At 36.6% G+C, this 21,133-nt stretch overlaps 2 protein-coding genes across 10 annotated transcripts in view; both read left to right on the top strand.

Moving 5' to 3' along the window:
* Positions 1-12,175, top strand: part of LOC121317398 (nuclear receptor coactivator 7-like) — a 41,263-nt gene extending 29,088 nt beyond the window's left edge. For 6 of the 8 annotated variants that reach the window (XM_041253284.1, XM_041253287.1, XM_041253286.1 and 3 more), the window contains 6 exons: positions 4,320-4,467; positions 7,577-7,702; positions 10,065-10,217; positions 10,542-10,637; positions 10,739-10,812; positions 11,184-12,175. In XM_041253284.1, coding sequence (XP_041109218.1) covers positions 4,320-4,467; positions 7,577-7,702; positions 10,065-10,217; positions 10,542-10,637; positions 10,739-10,812; positions 11,184-11,319 — 733 coding nt within the window. In that variant the 3' untranslated portion in view covers positions 11,320-12,175. The other 2 variants (XM_041253289.1, XM_041253290.1) reach the window with 2 other exon arrangements.
* Positions 12,176-16,163: 3,988 nt separating this feature from the next.
* LOC121317396 (histidine triad nucleotide-binding protein 3-like) lies at positions 16,164-20,757 on the top strand. 2 transcript variants are annotated; one of them, XM_041253279.1, is made up of 6 exons: positions 16,164-16,576; positions 18,198-18,344; positions 18,683-18,800; positions 19,147-19,216; positions 19,725-19,851; positions 20,563-20,757. In XM_041253279.1, the coding sequence occupies exons 1-6, from the start codon at positions 16,379-16,381 to the stop codon at positions 20,608-20,610; spliced, it is 708 nt and encodes a 235-aa protein (XP_041109213.1). In that variant the 5' UTR covers positions 16,164-16,378; the 3' UTR covers positions 20,611-20,757. The 2 variants fall into 2 exon arrangements, with proteins under 2 accessions (XP_041109213.1, XP_041109214.1); XM_041253280.1 differs by lacking the exon at positions 16,164-16,576 and adding an exon at positions 17,634-17,669.
* The last annotated feature ends 376 nt before the right edge of the window (positions 20,758-21,133 follow it).

The raw sequence follows: 21,133 nt of genomic DNA, 5'->3' as shown, positions 1-21,133 counted from the left end.
AACTAGTTTATAATTTACTTTGTATTATTCACTAACATGCATTTCTTAGAGTGTACCTGTGGTGAACTGAAAATGAATATAGATTTATTTCAATAGAAAATATGTTTACAAATATTTTACAGCCCCTCCTATTGTTGTGATGGGCTGTTTTGAAGAGAATAATTCCAACACAATGCAATGGTACCAGTATGAGTCATTATTGTTAAGACTACAGTACTCTAACCTCTTCAGGCAGCAAGAGTGATGATTCAAACAAGGATAGCCGCTAGTGAGTTTTAGTCAGTGGATAAACCCACCTGCAATTCTCTGTGATTAGTTGCAAACATGAACGTAGACTGTTCAGTAATTCTCCAGGTTTGCACGCGCTGTATAGCTGCTTTTCAATGCTACTGGTTGTTCAACCCTCCCTTTAGTCACATCAAGTGTCATTGTACTGTAATAAGTTAGACATGGTAGTAACACAGCAGCCTGCATGAAAATATGACACTAGGACCGGTGTTCCAAAAGTGAGACGTCTGATCACCTTATTTATTGTTGGGTATTTCTGGTCAGGAATTGGAAACCAAAATACAAGGCTTGTTATGTCTTTTCTCATTGCCTTTCATAGGAGTCGTGTAACAGGTCAGTCAGCTCCACCAGATGCACGGCAACTTTGTGGGCTTTATTCCAGGGTGCATCTGTCAAAGACATTTGCAATGAACCGGTGTGGGCTACTCCCCATACCTTTACTAGATTCTACAGATAATGTCATGAATCCTCAAAACCCTGGTTTTGGAACTTGTTAAGGGCGGCTTCTCAGTCGACCCTTAAAGGCAGAACTTACAACTTAAAGGCAAGGTTCTGTGTGGCAATTCATCGAAAATTACAGGACGCCATTTGTATTTTATATTTTTTTGAGAAAGCAATAACAGTCTGTTCTGAATAAAAGTTCACAGACAGAAAGTCGACGTTAACCTTGCCTTTAATCTCTTAAGATTCTTGCATGCGTAGAAAGGCTCAAAAAGGCAAATGCTAACTTATTTCCCAACTAACTTATTTCCTGTGACACCAGTACTGAAGCGCTATAGTGGCCGTGGATTGAAAGTCAACATCCCACGTGACTGTACAGCGGATGCAGTTGTTCAGCCAGGTATTCAGATGTTTCTCTCCCCATGCGGAAATGCTTTTCCACTTACTTTCCGAAAGTCTTGAGTGCTTGGTTGCAAAATACATCACCAAATACATCAGCTGCTCTCTTTGTTTTAAATATATTATATTGCCGCCTTTGCAGTAAAATGTGTGACTTACATTGTGCCTGAAGCTCCTGCAATTTGACACTTAACAGGTTGTTACATTGTATAATATAACTGAAAATTAAAAGCAAACAAAATCCAGCCAGTACTCGCATGATCAATTTTGCGAAAGGCTTATGATGGTATTATACGACATAGATTGTGCAGTTTCGTGCTGTGTGAATGGGTATTTAAGATAAAATTTGAAATGTATCTGATACGACTCAGTAGTGGCATTTGTGTGTGAAGGGGTATTATTCAGGTTTCAGGTCTTTTAGGAGGTCAATACCCATTGGATAATGGTTACATTTGTATTTTATGGAACCAGGGTTATGATAATAACCTAATGTTCTAAGACTTATTATACAATAAAAATATTCAATCGCAGATAACATGAGAATATAGTGCAATGATAATACTGCTGTAAGAGAAGATGAAAAAAAATGAAGTCAAAATCTGTCACAATTATTGAAAAAAAAGGTATAGTACCAGATGATGGCACTGCACGTTATATTAATGTATTAATGTAGGACCTAATTGTCACTGTGTTGGAATTTAAGTAATCGTACTTTGTTTCAGTTGTGCGCCCATAGGATAACACTTTTCTTTCTCTTTCTGTATTTACTGAACTCAAGTCAAACAGGTCTAGGCTTGATTAACTTTGACAGATGCCAGCTTGAGAAATGTGTTTTTCTTTTTCTTTCCTCATTACTGTAAATGATGGCACTGCTGTTGTATCCATAAATATAACCCCTGAACATACACCCTAGTGGTTAGAGCTGAATGTCAGATTGTCAGGGCCATTAAGCTAGTAAAATAACAACATGCTATGAAATCCGTAAATAAAAATACGCCACCATCTTACCAATATTTGTTGCATTTTTTTTTTTAAATCATGTAAATCTATCCATGCATGCACAAAATACAATTTAAGTGTTGCATCTGGTTCAGCTGTAAAATATCCTGGCAACTGACATATCTATGTGATCAGACACGCAAAATGCTGAAGACTTTCTATCAGTGCCAGTTAACTCAAGTTAATAATTAGCTCAAGCAAAACTCTTGATTATCAAATGGCTTTTATTCTACATCTGGGGAGACCTTTGATCATTTTAAACAAAGAGCTTATCTTAGCTGAAAAGCCTCACTATAAAACTACATTGAAGAAGCAAGCTACCATTCAAATTTAACTGGTGCAGGACACTTATAACTTGTAATGCTTACAGTAAGGAAGCCTTCAATAGTGCTGCAGAAAGATGGGTGCTACCTACAGTGTTGAAGCGTAAGTACCTAAAGCTATTGTTGTTTTATTATTTTTTGGTTGATGGTTGTTTTGATGGTTTGAGAATATTATATCTACTTTAGTGCTCTATATAAAGGAGTATTACCATACATATACTCAGCATTCTGTTACTGTTTATTTATTATTTGTATGTCTTTACTGTATGTTTGCTCTGAGGTGCTCAGGATTCCCAATAACTTTACTCCCCCACACTGCAAGCTAGTCATCTCCTGGATGGTGCACACCCCTGCAACTTGCAAGGAGTGAAGATGAATTTATATATGTGTGTGTGTGTGTGTGTGTGTGTGTGTATATATAAAATAAAATGTGTGTGTGTGTGTGTGGTCCATTCCAGCCAATCGATTTTTACATTCTAAAAACCAGAAAATGACTAGTTTTTCTATTTCGGTTTTTCATAAAAACAAAAATCGATCCATTTTTTATTTTCCAACTTTTCAGTTTAAAATATAAAAACTGATTTATGCTTGTTTTCCCATTTTTCATATTGCGCGAAATTATTGCATCGTCGTAACAGCAGGACACAGAGCGTCGGCCGTGTCTGACTTTTTTTTTTTCTTTTTTTTTTTTTTAAGTTCTTGAAGGACCTAAATATTTTTAAAGATATTAAATGTTGTGGGGTGCTTTCATGCTGCAGTTGGTTGTTTTGTAACTGAATATGGTGAAGGGTTGGCGGTGAATTCTGTTTACAGTTTCGCATTGTATCGCAGTTTGTTTTGTAAGAGCTGCAAACCGCAGCGAGAGAGGAAATGTTAGCATCTTACAGAGCTTGCCATAGGATCACTAAAGGGGGCTGGCACGCTTTTATTTCCTGAATAGTTCAGTCCCTCTTCTGATACGTTGTATATCTGTCATTGTTTAAGTGTGTACCTGTTAGAGAAGCATTAACAGATTTCCTGTGAAGTGTTGTATCTCCAGATATCTGCTTGAATAAAGACTACCTTTTTCTATATATGGGACCCGCGTACCAGATAGTATCCATCAGTCTGTCTGCCTGTCTGTCTGTCTGCAAACTTGGGGAACATGATACCTGCCTTGATTTTGTACCTTCAACAAACTTGTGTCATCCACTGCTTGCCTCCTACAGATGATTTGGATTGCATTTGGTTATAAGCTGATAAACTCTTCATTTTGTAGAAATATTTTGAACCTGTCATAAGCTGATAAACTCTTCATTTTGTAGCAATATTTTGAACCTGTCATGTACCTTGCTTATTATGCAATTATCATGACTCTCTGCAGTATTTGTCATGCATTAGTTATTATTAAAGCACGTAGTAAGTACAAACACCACTTTTTTTTTTATCATTCCCTCTGTTATGTAATTCACAAAACTTTAACAACAGTTTTTAAGCACTCTTTTTTGTTTATAGACATTTAGGCTTAGATGGTGCTTTGCTTTGAAAAATAATCTAAACGATCCTCTCTTAAAACAGTTTTAAAAAGTTTCATGAACTGCTAAGGATTGTGTGCAGGCGTGCAGAAGATGGTAAGAAGCATAAACATCAATTGCTATGTCAGAAAAAGGAAATCCCACATATTCACAAAGTGGGACGTAGCTGCTTCTGTGGCTCCAAGGGTGTTCACCTGCTGGTGGGGAAGGGAAGTGTTTCCCATTTATAGTGGGCCAGTAAACAATATAAGGATAGTGGGTTCATCTAGACTTTTTGGCTTTACTTGTATATAGTAGCTAGTAGATAACTATATTTGTAGTAATTAACAGTGATCACTGTCTCATTGCCTTCCAGGGTGGATCACCTGTATGCCGCCTTTGTGCAATGGTCACCGGAGGTCTATGGCAAAGATGCCAAGGAGCAAGGCTTCGTCGTTGTGGAGAAGGAAGAGCTTAATATGATTGACAACTTCTTCAGTGATACAGTTCCCAAAAGCTGGGAGGTGAGCTTCCCTTTTAAGTACGAAATGTAACCATTACCGAATGGGTATTTACCTCCTAAAGACCTGAATCCTGAAAATTATAGCAAAGCTACTCACTGAGCCTGTGATGCAGTAATGACTCCACCCCCGAGGTGTCAAAAGGACTGTGCTCACAGATCTCTGCGCCATTTTTCCTTTCAAGACTGATCTGATTGGAGAGCCTTGTTCAGATAAGTACTTTGTTGCATCTATCTGTATACATTTAGTATTTTTTGTGTTTTACACAAGTTACGTCCCACTGCGGTCTCGTGCCCCGTGTGAAGCCAGCCGCTCGAGTCCCTCCTCCTCCTTCCCAGGGATCCAGTAACATAAGTTGTCAGATTTATGTGCTCTCCCCTCGGGCTACATAGGTTCGGCTTTTGTAGCACTATATGAGACATTTTATATTATTCATGTAATTGTTTCATTACTGTTTTTTGTTGAGAAAGTCTTTCTCCTGTGTGTTTTTTCTGTTTTTACAGAAACTACGCACAGGCCTGTCTGCAGTGTGGTGCACACGCAGCAGGAGCAGCTGCTGGGCTCAGCAGCACTGCGCAGGACCAAGATACTTGCTTCGGTTGTGATTGCTTGCAATTTTAAAATTTTTGGTGACAGCTTTTTAGCAGCACCAGCTTGAAGTCTGTTAGTCCATTCTAACAAGCAGACTTCAGTGCTAAAGTCACCAAAACAGTATCAACCCGATACCGTCCCAGTACCGACTCTGTAACGACCCAGTGCTAAAGTCACAGACCCGGGTTCCGAACGGTGCCAAAGCCACCCAACCAGCCTGGTGCTGACCAGGTTCTAAACCAGTACTGACCTGGTGTTAAATACACCAAACCGGTATCGACACAGTTCCAGCCAAGGTCACTGGTCCATACCGAACCGGTTCCGCTCGGTTATTGACCCATCCAGTCTGTATATTAGGCGATTAGCAGACTCGGAGCACATGGAAAAGATCTGGACAGCTGTTTCCCTCCAAGGAACTGTTCTCGCTGAATTACTGCGGGCTTGTTTGGAGCCACCTGCCCCCTGCCCCATGATCCGCAAAAGAACCTATTCAGCCGGGGCGTTCATTGCATGGCTAGGTAACTACAATAGCATTCAAAACGGCTTTCTTGCTTGCTGTTACCTCTGCAAAGCAGCGGGTGAGTTAGATGCAGCATTCTCCGTCGCAAAAGCCTGATTCATTTTTACAGAGGCCAGGATAAAGGTTAATTTCCATACCAATCCTGCCTTTTTGCAAAAGACGATCTCTGCATTTCATGTCAATCCGTCTGTGGAATTGGAGGCTTTCCATCCACCTTTCCAGTCTGGCAGGGAGCGACAGATCCATATGCTGTGCCCAGTGCAGGCATGTCCCATGGTCAAGCCCTGTCTAAGCAAAGACTGTCCAAATGGATAGCAGACACAATGTTTTATGGGTCATGAACTCTCAACATTGCAGACTTGTTTACAGGTTCAAATGCTAAATCCACTTAACTGCATATCACACTTATAGTAAAAGACAAAAAACCACTAAAAACTCCAATAAACTGATACAGGAATATGTATACTTGTTTTTGTTTAATTCTCAGTATATGTCAACAATTTTGATTAACATATCTTTTTTAGCATTTTATGCAATGTTGGCATTAAAGTAATTGCACACAGTGATTGCTTTAAGGATAAAGATAGAACATTTGATTTAATAATAGTCAAGTAAATACACAAATATTTGATAAAATTGTTTACAGTCTGTGATGGTACTAAAAATATTCTGATCCGCTGCATTGTTAAAATATATTAAATGTGCAGAAGATGCCTAAGAATAAAAAGCTTAAATACACTAAACCAGTCTTTTCTTTTTATATCGTGATATAATGATGTTTAAAAAGCAAATGTAAATCTCTGCACTGTATATAAATGTAGAAGACAAAGAACGAATGGTACTATGTGGAATAGTCAGACTAAGCAGTTTCCTGTACATTCCATGTTTGGTTAGGCTACTTCCTGTGGCACTCTGTTTTGAAAGAAATGAAACTTTCCTGAGAAGTGAACGGGCCAATCAGATTCACTATGTCAGAAACATGCTTAACACTGGCATTATAAAGTGTGTGCCTTTGAGAGTGTAAATCATAAATGCACGTGGAAGTAATGTTAAAGTAGAAACTGAAACTTAACCTAGCAATGAGGGTTCCTCCAATGCCGCTGAATATCAAAATTGTGTACTTTGCCAAAGACAATGAAGAGCCTTATGTGGAGGTTAGTAAAGACAGTTTTTTTTTTTTCATTTTTGTATTATTATTATTTAAAAAAAAAAAAAAAAGTATGGGTTATTATGTTTAGTAATCTGTAAAGGAAAGTTTTACTAAAATGTTATTATAAATGAAAAGTATTTTTTTAAACCGTGGATTAAACTGATTTTGAAACCCGAAATCATTCAGTTGTATTCTGTTTTTATTTTGTTTATATATAATGCTAAAAATATCCAAGATTCTTAAAAACACATTTTTAATGCTGTTAAAAAATAAAATATTTTTAAAAAGTAAAAAAAAAAAAATCATCAGTTAAAAGTTGTTTACAAATTTAGACCAGCTAGGATAAGTTCTTTTGCCGTAAGCACTTGAGGTTGGTCAGCAATCATAAACAAAACCAGCGAAGTAACACAGCACAGATCCAAGAGAGAAAACAAAGTGAAAATCCCCATTTGTTTCCTATAAAAAAAAAAAAAAAAAAAAATGTTTGGAAAGTTTTATAGTTTTGTAATGTGTGTGGGTGTGGGTTTTTTTTGTATTTATTTTTTTATAAATGTTTATAGAATTCCACCTCATATGTATTAAATGCATTTAGACAATGGTTTACTTTTCTTTAGTAGGGTCAGAAAATCTAAAAAGTACATTTAGGGCAACTATAGGACTTTTTAGACACAATGAGACACTGTGTCTTCTTTTCACAGCTTAAAGAAAATAGGTAGAGTCTGTACCAAAAGAAGCAACAGTGTAATTGAGAGTTGATGTTTACTGTAAGGACAGTTTTAGTATTCATGTTAACTGATATGATCAGCTTTATAAACAAGCAACATGCATGTAACTGGAATTGATTTTGACAGATCATCACTATCGATGAGGCGAGAAGACGGCAGAGCTTTGGCAGTTTGGAGGACGAAGTATTGGAAGACCTGCTGCCTGTCCTGAAGGATCATAGTGTGCTCTTAGAAGATCCACACATCGAAAAGGTAAACCCAGCATGAGCAGGAATGCACACAATTCACAGTGTAAAGTCTGTCAGCAAAGAGTTTGCCAGTAGGGATTTACAAACGTTTTATTTTTAAATTTTATAATTTTTTTTTTTTTTATTTCTGTAAATTATTTAACTAATACATCTGAAAAAATAGGGTATTGTTTAAGGTAAGATAAAAGTTTGAGTGGCCAGTACGCCGACGCAAGGAGTAGATATAAATTAATTTATTTGTTTGTTTGTTTACATATGTATTTTTTATAACGTATTCTCATTTTGTTGATCATTAATGAACTTTTCTGTACTGTGGGTGTTGTCAAGCGATTTAAAACTAGACATTTTGTGTTTCAATTGAAAATGGTGGTCTCGGAGTCGAATGGGTCAAAGCTCAATGATATTTTCCTTTAGAGGAATTATCACTTTTTGATGCCACTACTGTGGTATTATGCCTTTTTTCTATACGGTGATGCATTACCGTATTATATAGCGGCTATATATATATATCTATATTATATATACCATATATCGGCGATATATAATATATATATATATATGTATATATCTATATAATATATATCTAGCTCGATATACGAGGCAGGGGAGCATAGAGGAGGTACAGCCAGTCTTCTAGTGCAGGCTGAGCGGAGAGGTCGGGTGGGGGTGTAGGGAGAGATGAGGGTCTGGAGGTAGCTGGGTGCAGTTTGGTCAAGGCATCGGTAGGCGAGTACAAGAGTGTTGAACTGGATGTGAGCGGTGATCGGGAGCCAGTGGAGTAAGCGGAGCAGTGGAGTAGCTTGTGAGAAGTGAGGCAGAGAGAACACCAGACGAGCAGTGGAGTTCTGGATGAGCTGGAACGGGCAGGGAGGGCGGCCAGGAGGGAGTTGCAGTAGTCTAGGTGGGAGTAGTTGGTGAGGAAGGGTCAGATTCTTTGTATGTTCCTCAGGAAGAAACGATAGGTGCGTGCTAGGGTTGAGATTTGCTGGGAGTAGGAGGGGTCCAGGGTTGGCTGGGGACAAGGGAGAGAGTGTGGTGTCCAGAGGAATGGAGATAGAGAGATCAGAGGAGGGGGGAGAAAAGGAGGTCAGATTTAGAGAGGCTGAGTTTGAGGTGATGCAAGTGCATCCAGGAGGAGATAGCAGACAGACAGGTAGAGATATATGAGGGGATGGTGGGGTCGGAGGAGGAGGGGTGGGAGAGCGGAGGTTACAGCGGGAGGTGACAGTGGGGGTAGGTGGAGCAGGGAGAGAGGGGAGAGAAAAACATATGAAATAGTGATCAGAGAGGGTGGAGGAGCAGCAGGCCGTGGAGAAGGTGAGGCCCAGTTGACAGCCAGCTTTGTGGGTAGGGGGGATGGAGAGAGGGAGAAATTGAAGGAGTGAAGGAGAGGAAGGAATCCGGCAGAGTGGGTGGGGTTGGAGAGGAGGACATTGAAATCACCCAACAGGACAGTTTGGGTAGACAGAGAGGGGGGAGGGAGGATAGGAGATCATAGAGTTCATCGAGAAAGTGAGTGAGAGGTCCAGGGAGACTATAATAAAGTGAGAGCAAAGGCGAAAGATACGTTGGGTTAAGGCTAAATCGTAGTTTGTGTCCCAGATCGTTTTAAAAGGTGTCCCTGGTAGTTTAAAAGGGACACCAAGACTACATTTCCCAGAATTCTCAGCTGGCCAAGAAACATCTGTGTACAGTGAAGGCTAACTGTATACAAAGGTTCTGTTAGCTGGGTGGAGGCATTGGCTTGAATGTAGACCCGAAGGGATCAAATTCCTACAAAGAAAGAAAGGAAGAAAAGGTATTGTGACTTTTGTTTGGGGACTGGTATACGGCTTAGATGTCCAGTTATAGTTTAGAACTTCATTTACTTACTTAAGTTTAGTTAGGACTCTTTGGAGGAGTTAGACTTTTGTTTTGTTTTGTTTGTTTAATTTGTGTTTGTTTAATTCGCCTTTTTTACCCAATCTGCTGTTTGTTTAAGTACTTATTTTACACAGAAAGACAGTGAAAAGGTCCTGAGAAGTTGCAAAGCAATCCTTACTTTGCCCTTTATATATAATATATTATATATATATATATATATATATATATATATATATATATATATATATATATATATATATATATATATATATATATATATATACACACATACTTCAGTGGAAAGATTATCTGCACTCTGATTGGCGGAGCCAGAAGGATATAATCCTAATATCGCTCCACCAGTTGTATTTGTAACAAAATGTTGTTTAAAGTAAATCTCAGCATTTTTAATAACATGTCAATTATATGTCTGTGTATTTATTGTGATCTAGTGGTAACAAATTATAAATATCTGTCTCAAGTGAAGTGTGTTTGCTTCCCAGCTGGCACAGTATCTACCTGCCAGGACTCAGGGGTATCCATGGAGACTGGCATACAGTACAGCAGTGCATGGAACCAGCTTGAAAACCCTGTACCGCAACATGGCAGATCTGGACAGTCCTGTGCTTCTGGTTATTAAAGATATGGACAATCAGGTGAGGATCTATCCTTATGGTTTTAACAGTTAGCCAGCTTGTTTACAAATGTGTCTAGGGAAGAGTCTTCAAGAGAGTCGCCATAAAGCAGCTGCAGCACATTCATAGGTTACCATACATAGATTCAGTTCAGAATACAACAAACTAAAACTAAGGGGATCCACATTAAACACTCATTGTTAGGGGTAATCCTGTGGTAACCTATGGTGGTTGATGCAGTCCAGGGTTTTTCCCTAGTGCTGTAATTGCTCTAAAGAAGTCCAGCTCTTGTCAGTTTGAGATCATTGCTTAATAATTACATTTTTGTTTTCATCTTTGATGCAGGTCTTTGGGGCATTAACATCGCATCCTTTTAAAGTTAGTGATCACTGTTATGGCACCGGGGAGACCTTTTTCTACTCTTTTAACCCTGAGTTTAAGGTGAGCAGACTTGGCTTTTCAGATGTAAAATACTGGGTTTTCAGTTTAAGATCATCAAATTCTGATATAGGGAATGTTATATATATATTTTATTTTCACAGGTCTTCCGATGGAGTGGAGAAAATTCTTACTTCATCAAAGGAAATATAGATTCTCTACAACTGGGAGGTGGAGGGTGAGTGTGAAAAAGCATTGTGTTTCCACTGCCAGAAAAATCAGTTTTTTTTTTTTTTTTGTTTGTTTTTTTTATGCATACCTTCAAACTGTCTATTAAAAACTGTCCACTCAATTAGACAAAAGTTTCACCTAAGGCTTTCACTGGTAAAGTGAATATATGTTTTTTACCAGTATTATAAGAATATTCTTTATATTGTTCAACTCGAACACGTTTTTAAGGCTTTGTTTTAACATGAAATGTGTTGACATCCCTGATCTAATACGTTTGTACTAGTGCAAACAATTACATAATTACTAAATTAGTGTAAATCCAGTCTCGTTTCCCTATATAACATAGTATAATAATTTGTTTACTAAATCTTTTTTCAGAGGATATTTTGGTTTGTGGCTGGACTCAGACTTGTATCACGGCTCCAGCTACCCCTGTGAAACCTTCAGCAATGAACCTCTATCAAAGAAAGAGGACTTCATTGTCCAGGACCTTGAAGTGTGGGCCTTTGAATAAACAAGCAAAGAAAACCACTGGATGAACTGCCTTAGTTATGTACATGGTTTACATGAAAGGGACCACTCAACATTTGAGTGCACTGGTTGATTGTAATCCCCAATGCTGGCTGCCTTAGACCCCAAACGCAGTGCTTGTAAGCTCTGTCTGTGCCACAGCATGCTGGCAAATGTGAGCCGCTTTACAAAAGCAGAACTACAAAAAGCTAGTGAGGGACACAAAGACATTTGCTTCCTAGTTACTTCCATTGCCTTTGTTCAAGTGAGAACACATTTGCGATCATATAAGGAACAGTTAGTAATGAGGATCGTTACATGTGTAACGTAATACAAGTCTCTTGGGAGGTCTCACAAAACCACTGAAAAAAAAGATTAGCAGAAAGACACATTTCAGTGTATAGTGTTACTGTACTTCTGAGGAAATGGACTGTGGAAGTGAATTCTGCATCAAGGAGCATTTTACATTTTCACATTCCATTTATACATTGCTTTTTGTTTGTCAGTTCACATGTTCTAAACTTATTTCTTGCTTCCAATTTGTGAAATGAAAATACTACGAAAAGGGAAGATATAACATTCTGAAAAAATAAGATTATATATTTTTATATATGTATTAGGGCTGTCAGTTAATCACAGTTAACTTCTGCGATTAACTCATTTTTTGGGAGGTACATTTTTTTTAACGCATGTTAAATTGGACTCATGTTTTGTCCCTCTTAGCATACCGTAATTAATTTCCTGCTGAACCATTTTAATGTCATGGAATGGCATTATGTAGCAATGCACTCAAACTGAAGGACTTGTGAATGGGACGTTTATTTTTTTTAAATACTTTCTGACAGTGCATTGGATAGAAAGAGGGTTACTTGTATCTGTCACTGAGTTTCAGTATCACAGAAGTGCATCTAGTCTGCTGTATCAACTGCATATTAAAACATGCTTTCACTTCTCAAAAGTTCTACACTCCTACACTAGTAGTTTTTCTACTACAGACAACAACAAAACAACAAGAAACCCGTCAGTTTCGAGCACTCTAGAAATTCAGGATCACTGCAAAACCATGAATAAAGATAAGTACGATATTACTATAACAGGTTGGCTACCGACAGCCAACCTGTTAACATTGTAGCTTTGTTTTATTTCAATAGCCACATTTATTTTTAAACAATATTGTTTACAATTATGGAGGATATAACCGCTGCTCAGTGAATGTTGTTTTATTTAGGCAATTTCAAGTTAACAAAAGAGATTAAAATGTTATATTATTATTATTATATATTATTATTATTATTATTATTATTATTTAAACGGCAGTGAAAAACATTCGTTTTATGACTAAAGGAAACTGTAAACGAAACTGTAATGTAATTGTAAATGCAGTAAGTTGAGGAATTAACCTCACTCTATTATATTTAACAGTTGGTTCAAAGAATTTAACAACAGTGCTGGATTGTAAATAAATATAACTGTAAAGATAATCTACAAATAGGAAAACAGGGTTTTTATGCTGGGTTGTTTTTTGGATGATAATAATAATAATAATAATAATAATAATAATAATAATAATAGTGTAGGACAGTAAAGTTTGTGTTCTCTTCAGAGCCGACTGGGTTCGATAAGGGTATAAACAATGTCCAAATGAGATTTCTCTATTCAATATTCTTTATTTTCTTGGCACAGGTTATTTGCTTTTAGATACATCATTAGAATACAGAGCTCAATGAAACTTGCTCAAAGTACCCTGTGGTAATGATCTCTTCCCCTTGTCCCAAGGCAACACCAAACTCCCCACAGTTCAGCAGCAACATCACAGTGCATAAGGTCTTCCAGTTAAAGCTACAGTAACATTAGCTGCGCAGTGCAAAACAGAGTACCAACAAATCATTTTTGCTGTGTTAATGCTACACTAATAACAATTAAATAATCTGAACAGTGCAAATACTATAACCTGGCCAAAACAACAGAAAACATTACAATACCATTGTTAATAAAACAAACTTAAATGAGATGGATGCAGCAATTGTATAAATTAAATAAGCAATTTAAAACCAAGATTAACTGAGATACATTTTTTAATCTCAAGATTAATCACGATTATTTGTTTTAATCGCTTGACAGCCCGAATATATATATTTTTTTTAGTGTTTGTTTTTTGTTCTTTAAAAATGTTTAGATGTTTCCTTAATTTTTTTCAGGGATATATATTTTTTTTTTCTTTCATTGGCACTCTTTTCTGGCACTGAATATTTCATATGTAGCATTTTTATGATGATGGTGTATTTTCCTGTCATTACAGACATTTCGAACATGCATACTGTAGAAAATTTAGTACCTGACAGTAATGCTTTAAGCACACAAAACTTGTTTCAGTAAATTATGAGATTGTGGGTTGCCTACTTTCACAAAGCCAGTCCGAGCTGATGCTTTGTTGTGGCATGTTTGCCACATTGCTTTCGAGAAAATGATTAGGAGTGATATTGTCCACAATCAAAATATTTGAATAATCATTTCTGGCAGCCTGAGGATTAAACAAAAAATATAGATGGTCATCCAAAACTGTGAATGCTGGTTAGCTTTAGACTATAACAATGATTTTACTACAATAAGTGCAATCTCTTAAAACCTTTCATCTTGCAATTATCTGACTATTTTTGCAGTAATGCTGTCCATTGACATACAAGACTGATGTTATTTGGCAGGCCAGTCTCGGTTTTGCTTCTGGTTTGGTTTCCGATATGAAACATAAAAAAAAAAGAAAAAAAAACTTAAGTGAAATGTTTTGAGAAAACTGGATCCGTCGCAATGATCTAAAAAGTGGCGGATCCTGATACCCTTTTATAATTCTGTCACATGTATAGCTCCTCTGGGAGAATAAATCACCCGTATGGGAAAACACTTGTGAGAGTTCAGTGGTTTAGATTTTCAACATAGTCTTGTATTTCTTGGTTAATACATTAATAATTCCAGCAAAAGTTACATTTGTAAAAATCTGTTAGTTCACCAGGAAGTACAGCTTTTGTGTTGTATAGTGTTACTAACTTGCGGTGATGACTGTTTTATGCTTACTGTCACACTTCACGTCACATTTGTGAGAGCGACTATTTTAGTGCCTAGTCATAAAAATAGCTGATATCTGTTTAAAAGTTGTATAACTGTTAAAGAAAATGATCTAAGCTTTGCTGTCTTATTTAAAATATATACATGTTGCATTACAATCACACTATATACAAAATACACTGAGTACAGTATTCCTTACTATGTTCTTTGGGAAACCAAAAATATATTCCTTTATCTGTGGTCTTATCAAGATTGTATTTATTGTAAGGCTGTTGCAATGTTTTCAATAAATAATTGTGTGTTAATATCTAGACTATGTATTGTTTATTACATACTTCTGAGAAGTAAAACGAACTGCACTTTTTTCTTTATAAAAGTCACAGACAAAACAATTTGCAACCTACACTTAATATAAGATTTTAAATACAACCATTTAATGCAATTTTAAATATTTGTTCATGACAACAGTATTGGCACCTTTACCTTAAAAGTCTGTAAAAATGTAATATAACTAATTAAAAAATATTTTCATGGATTGAAAACCATGACATAGTAAATAAGCTGCATTATAAAGTCAATAGCCAGAAAAAGGCAGAAATAAACACAGCACACATTGGCCAAAAAAAAAAAAAAAAAGGAGTTGTAGCAAACAACAAAATAAATGGCTACAGAACAGTATCAAATAAATATACTTCAACAAAATTCTCTGGTTCAATGAAACTAAATATAAAGTGTCCCCAAATATTGATGAACCACGTTTGGAGAAAAAAAAGGGAAAGTCTTCAATGAAGAAAACCTTGTACTTATAGTTAAACATAGAGATGGTTTGATCATGATGGGAGTGTTTTAGCAGTTCAGGGACTGGAGACATTCGTGTGATTGAAGATTGAATGAATACAGCCATGCATCAAAACAAACTACAATGACACCATCTGCTTGTAGGCTGATTGGCATTATCTTGCAACATGACAATGACCCAAAGCATACAGCTAAGTCATCTGGAATTCGGAAAGAAAATGAAGATAAAAGTTCTGGAATGGCCTTCGCAATCGTCAGATCTCAGTCCAATAGAAATGCTTTAGACTTATCTGAAAAAAGCTGTAGCCATGCATTGTGTATCTAATCTGTCTGAGCTCAAGTATGCATGACAGAATGGGCCCAGATTTCACCATCAGAATGAAACATGCTGGTTAAGAACGATTATAAATGTCTGAAAGCCATAATAAAAACAAAAGGAGAACACACAAAATACTAAAGCAGGGGTGCCAATACTTTTCTCATGAACGAATACTTTAAATGAAATGTTTTTATAAAGATTATTTGTTAAATTACTGGAAATTGTGTATTTTGTTTTTTGGTTTATTAAAAAGTGGTTAAAGTTGCCTAAATGCTTGTCCTTAATCAGTTACCTTGATTTCTGGTATAAGCGTAGGGGTGACAATACTTTTGTCTGCGACTACAAAGTACACACAAAATGATTTAGTGATTATATTATCAGTTAATTTGCAACCTAAATATTGTATAGTTTGCCTATTGTGAAAACAAAGCTCATATAGTATAAAAAAATTGATGGCTTCAACAACTTCACAGAAATTTCACACTACACTGTAATGGTTTCCTGAAGCATCTGAAGTCACATTTTGCTAACCAGAACATCAGATTCTTGAGAACCACAGTCAGTGAAAATAATTACTGCTGTGTTTAAAAAATAAAAAAAAAAAAAAAAAAAAAAAAAAACATTTACACAGCACCATCTTGTGGTTATTTCTAAAAGGAATTTACTTTTGGTACTATTTTATTTTATATACAAGAGATAAACACATATGTCGTCAACTTGCAGTACATTTGGTTTGTATGAAGTTGACTACTGTGGATTCAGTGACTGACCAAAACCTGTTTTCTATCTTACTAACTACTGTATTTAACATTTTTTGTAATGCATAAATAATGTAACTTAAAACTATATCTATAACAATTTATTTTCAGACAAAACCACACAATATATGGTTAAATTAGTGTGCTGCTGTAAACTTCACATTTACACAACTCTCCAGTTTGCCACAACAACTGATCACCACTACATATATGAACTAGTTGTGACATGCTGGCAAGATTCAGATGACCTTTGTAATGGGAAACTGTATAGCTTCACTGTGGTCCCCTGCTCAATTGCTGGTTTATCGACTGGAACAGACGTACAGGTATATTGGATTTCTAACTGTATATATGTATGTATGTATATGTGTGTGTGTGTGTGTGTGTGTATATATATATATATATATATATATATATATATATATATATATATATATATATAAAATCACACACATACAGTGCCGTTAAAAAGTATTTGCCCCGTATGATTTTCTGTATTTTTTATATTTCTGACACTGAATGATATCATATCTTCAACCAAAATCTAATTTTAGATAAAAGGGGCCCTGAGTGAACAAATAACCCAAAATGTCGATACTTATTTTTATTTCGATAAATATTTTATTTATTAAAGAAAGTTATGCAACACCCAATGCCCCAGTGTGAAAAATTAATCGCCCCCTTAGACTCAATAACTGGTTACGCCACCTTTAGCAGCAATAACTGCAAACAAACGCTTCCTGTAGTTATTGAGTGTAGTTCTCAGTGGGGTGTAGGTGTGGAATTTTACTAGGCCATTCCAAAACTTTAAATTTCCTGTTCTTCAACCGTTCTGATGTAGACTTGCTTGTTTGTTTCGGATCATTGTCTTGCTGCATAACTCAGCTGCGCTTCAGCTTCAGCTCACGGACGGATGGCCTGACATTCTCCTGTAGAATTCTCTGATACAGAGCAGAATTCATGGTTCCTTCAGTGACGGCAAGTCGTCCAGGTTATTGAGTAAACTAGACATGGAACCTTAAAATACATAAGATATGTGGATGACATATTTGAAATATCGACACATGGACAATAATCTCTTTTCCAGTTTCATAAAGTAGCAAATAATACCCACCCTAGCATTTTAGTGGCTCTTCGATAGGTTCTTAGATAACTTGATCAAGGCTCTATTAAAACAGATATTTACTCGAAACCTGGTGATATGCATCAGTACTTACGTCACCTGCACATCCTATCCATACTAAAACAGCAATTCCTAAAGGATTAGTTGTAAGGATGATACAAAGATTCTGTTCTGATGAAAATTACTATAAAAATGGAGAAAGGAAAACAAATCACAGAATTGTGGGTAAACTCGCTCGGAATTATGGGATCCTTCTTTTTGTTATCCTTGACACTACAACAGCAGAGGCTTTTAAAGTGGGTGCAGATTTAGATGACGTTTCGGTTCACTGTTTGTTTTGATCAAGCATATTAACGTAGTGTAGTGAAAAGTTACTTGACTTTAACATTTTAAAGGACTGTTTTTTGTTTAAACCAGTTTCATCCAGTATTCATGGACCACTATGACTAGTGCTGGCCATTCCTGACATTTACAATGGAAAAATATGGGATCCACATATTTTTTTAAATAGAATATTACAGTTTATACCAGCGTGGATATACATTTCGAATGTGTTAGTTTACACTCCAATCCAGTGGTGAGCTGCTGAAACTAACAGACGGAGCTCAAAGTTCTGTCTATAAAAAAAAAAAGGCACTTGCGAATATGGCCATAAACAGGATTCGAACTCAAACCTAACCATTTTCAATCACCTGTTGCACCCTGGAGAATGTATATTCATTTGGAGCTGCGCCCCGCCCTCACTTGCTCATTTTGTCTGGAATCGTCTTTTAGCCTGTGAATCGATTCTCTCAGTCATCTTTGTTTATCTTTCCTCTCTACAGTCAGGAGAGATGGCTGCAGCTGAGGGTGTGGGTACAGTGTCAGACCAGTCATTAGCCCAGAGCACATGTCATCGAGATGGGTACGAAGGTAAATGTGTCTTCTGTAAAATTGTCCATAAGGAGATTGACACCGAACTCATGTATTGTGTAAGTAATAACGAATATAACAATGTTTTCCAAGTGTGTGTGTGTGTGCATGTGTCAAGTCAATGAAACAAATCTAATACAAGTAATGTATTGTTAGCCTGGTACAGTTTCTGTTAAGTGAGTACTTTATTATATAATGTATTATACTAATTGTTAACATTTCTAGACCATAGCTGTGGTCCCCCTTATTTTTAAGACAATATTAAGCTTACATTCTGTATCCTGCATGCATAATGTGCTAACTTGATGAACTGGAAATATCACAATACATGTTAAGGGACTGCAAATCAAGGTTTAATGAAACAAAACCCCTTAAAGATCTGCATGTTCACTTATAGGATGAAGAGCTGGCATGTTTTAAAGATGTTAAACCAGGAGCGCCACAGCACTATCTTGTGATTCCCAATAGCCATGTGGGAAACTGCAAAAGTCTGAAAAAGGAGCACATCCCATTAGGTAAGAATGATAATAGGTATGTGTCTGCTGGCTGCATTCAGTTCAAATCCCTGCAATTGGGGGATCCCAGTGACTCGCCCAGTAAAAGCACTGTCATTTAGAGTGCAGGGCGAGTCATCTGATCGTGTTGACAGTCTTGGGTATTTTGGCTAGTTTGACCCATGTCTTCTCAAAGTATCATAAATGCAACATGACAAGGGGCTTGATGCTCTTTCTTTCTGATAAACAAAACAACTCATCAAAAGATTCCGTTATTGATGTATATCTGAAACAAAAGTACGTCTGGCGTGCTGTACAGGTGTTATAATATTTCGGTAACATGCTTGATTTTGATGTTTTTGCACAGTGGAGAAGATGGTGGAGGTTGGAAAAAAAATGCTGCAGCAGAACAACATTACTGATCTTAGTGACATTAGGTAAGGCACTTAGTAAATCTTGCAATTTCCAGTAAGAGGAAGGTTGGGTGGTAAAGTGTAGGCTGTCAATATCCAGCAGGTCCAGCAATCTTGTTTCATGCTGTGATGAGGGTAGCTCCAATCAGTAAGATGATTGTCTGAAGTTAGTGGCCAGAAAAATTAAAATATGCTCAATGATTGTAAGGGCTGTGAAAACAGAGCTGAAGTTAATGAAATGCAGATTTTGTTTGAGGAAGCGCATTAATATATAGTATCACTGTTTGTGGTCATGGACAGACATTGTGTCTACAGTGAAACCATAACAGACCTACCACTTCTAGAAAATGTCAGTGATAGTAGTTGTTTAGTCGTATTATTATTATTTTAGTAGTCATGTAATAAAATATAGATAGAACAGCTAAAAAATATAATGTTACTTTTTTTTAAAGCAACCAGTAGTTATCAAAGAATAATTTCACTGTTCATTTAAGCAGATACTATGTTGTTCTTGCTGTCTGTTTATTCTCAGGCTGGGTTTCCACTGGCCCCCATTCTGTTCCATAGCTCACCTGCACCTGCATGTGCTGGCACCAGCCAGTCAGATGGGATTCATCTCCAGAATGTTTTACCGGATCGATTCCTATTGGTTTATTACAGTAAGTACAATATCTATAGAGTACAAGTTTAAATGTGCAGAAAACTTAATCAGTGTCCTAGCATGGAAGCGCTAGGTTGTTGGCATTGCAGTTGGCGTCTGTGACCACTTTAAAAAATGTAACTGCAGTTAATACGTTACCTGGACCATGTAATGAAATGTTCAGTGTACTGGATGCAATGCAATATATGGCTGAAGGTCCTTGAGCACTAGTTGAAGAACAGTGGGGCTAATCCCAGAACTCTGTCCTTTTTACCTACAGTATGCAGAAAAATAATAAGCTTTAATACTGAAGATTGAGAGTTCAAATCATATATTGGTCCATTTTTCTAATGTGCAGTCAGGTTAGAATACAGGGTCCAGCTGTACATGAGATCTGGTCTGTTTTAGTGATCTTAGTACAACCACTCTTTAATTCTATAATTATTGCCTCCTTTTTAATACATTACTACATACATTAAAATGCAGTGATGTGTTTTCCATGAAAAATAATGTTTAGCAATTATGGAGCAGCTGTATTGAGACCTGAATATGTGAAAGTACTCAAATTAAACAAACATAACTCGGTTTACTAGCACAAAAGCTACAGGTGACATGAAATACAGTCCCGGTTTTATTGTAACATTTTAAGCAATTATTACTTTTATCCAAATATATATTTTTTAAATTAAGAAGTGTTAATAATAACTGTGTTATTATGTCTACTTCACAGGCTGAACAACTTCTTGAGAGACTGAATTCCCTTCCTGAAAACAGCTAAATCCGAGTACCCTTGTGCTCATGTAATGTCTAGTTCAGCTCAGTGAGAGGTTTGGAGAATAGACTGCGCTTGAAAAACAGTTGTAAATGGTACTGATTTTAGTGTACTGTTTAAAATAAAGTGCATGGGTGGTCTGTGTACATAAAATGTATTATTGATTTGAATTTTATATACCACTAATTTCCTTACAGTACCATTTGCTCAGGGGACTCCATGTATGAAAGTGTGCTGTTTTGACAAGATTAACCTCTACAAGTCATACTATCCCTGATCTCTGTGTTGTTAATCAATAACTGAAGCTTAAATTTATTCGTGAATGACTTGCATAGTGAATGGAAATGATTAATTGCACTGTCACTTATGCATGCTGTTTTTAGGATATACCCAGCTATAACATACAACAAATGAGATTTGTAAAATCTGCTTTATAACTGAGGACTACAGTGGGCTAGCAAAACAGAAATGACTATAAATATGATTCCTTGTACTGAAACCTGCTTGAGATCCTGAATTACTGCACCCA

This window comes from Polyodon spathula, chromosome 6 (genome assembly GCF_017654505.1).
Source record: "Polyodon spathula isolate WHYD16114869_AA chromosome 6, ASM1765450v1, whole genome shotgun sequence".
Classification (NCBI taxonomy): Eukaryota; Metazoa; Chordata; class Actinopteri; order Acipenseriformes; family Polyodontidae; genus Polyodon; species Polyodon spathula.
The sequence above is the reverse complement of the archived record's forward strand: the minus strand, read 5'-3'. Positions and strand labels throughout refer to the sequence as shown.

What these genes read in the sequence shown, in the direction of transcription:
- LOC121317396 (XM_041253279.1), top strand. Translation starts at nt 16,379, where the DNA reads ATGGTTAAATTAGTGTGCTGCTGTAAACTTCACATTTACACAACTCTC. An exon ending in CGACTGGAACAGACGTACAG is followed by an intron (nt 16,577 to 18,197) that starts GTATATTGGATT and finishes TCCTCTCTACAG; the next exon opens with TCAGGAGAGATGGCTGCAGC. An exon ending in ACACCGAACTCATGTATTGT is followed by an intron (nt 18,345 to 18,682) that starts GTAAGTAATAAC and finishes GTTCACTTATAG; the next exon opens with GATGAAGAGCTGGCATGTTT.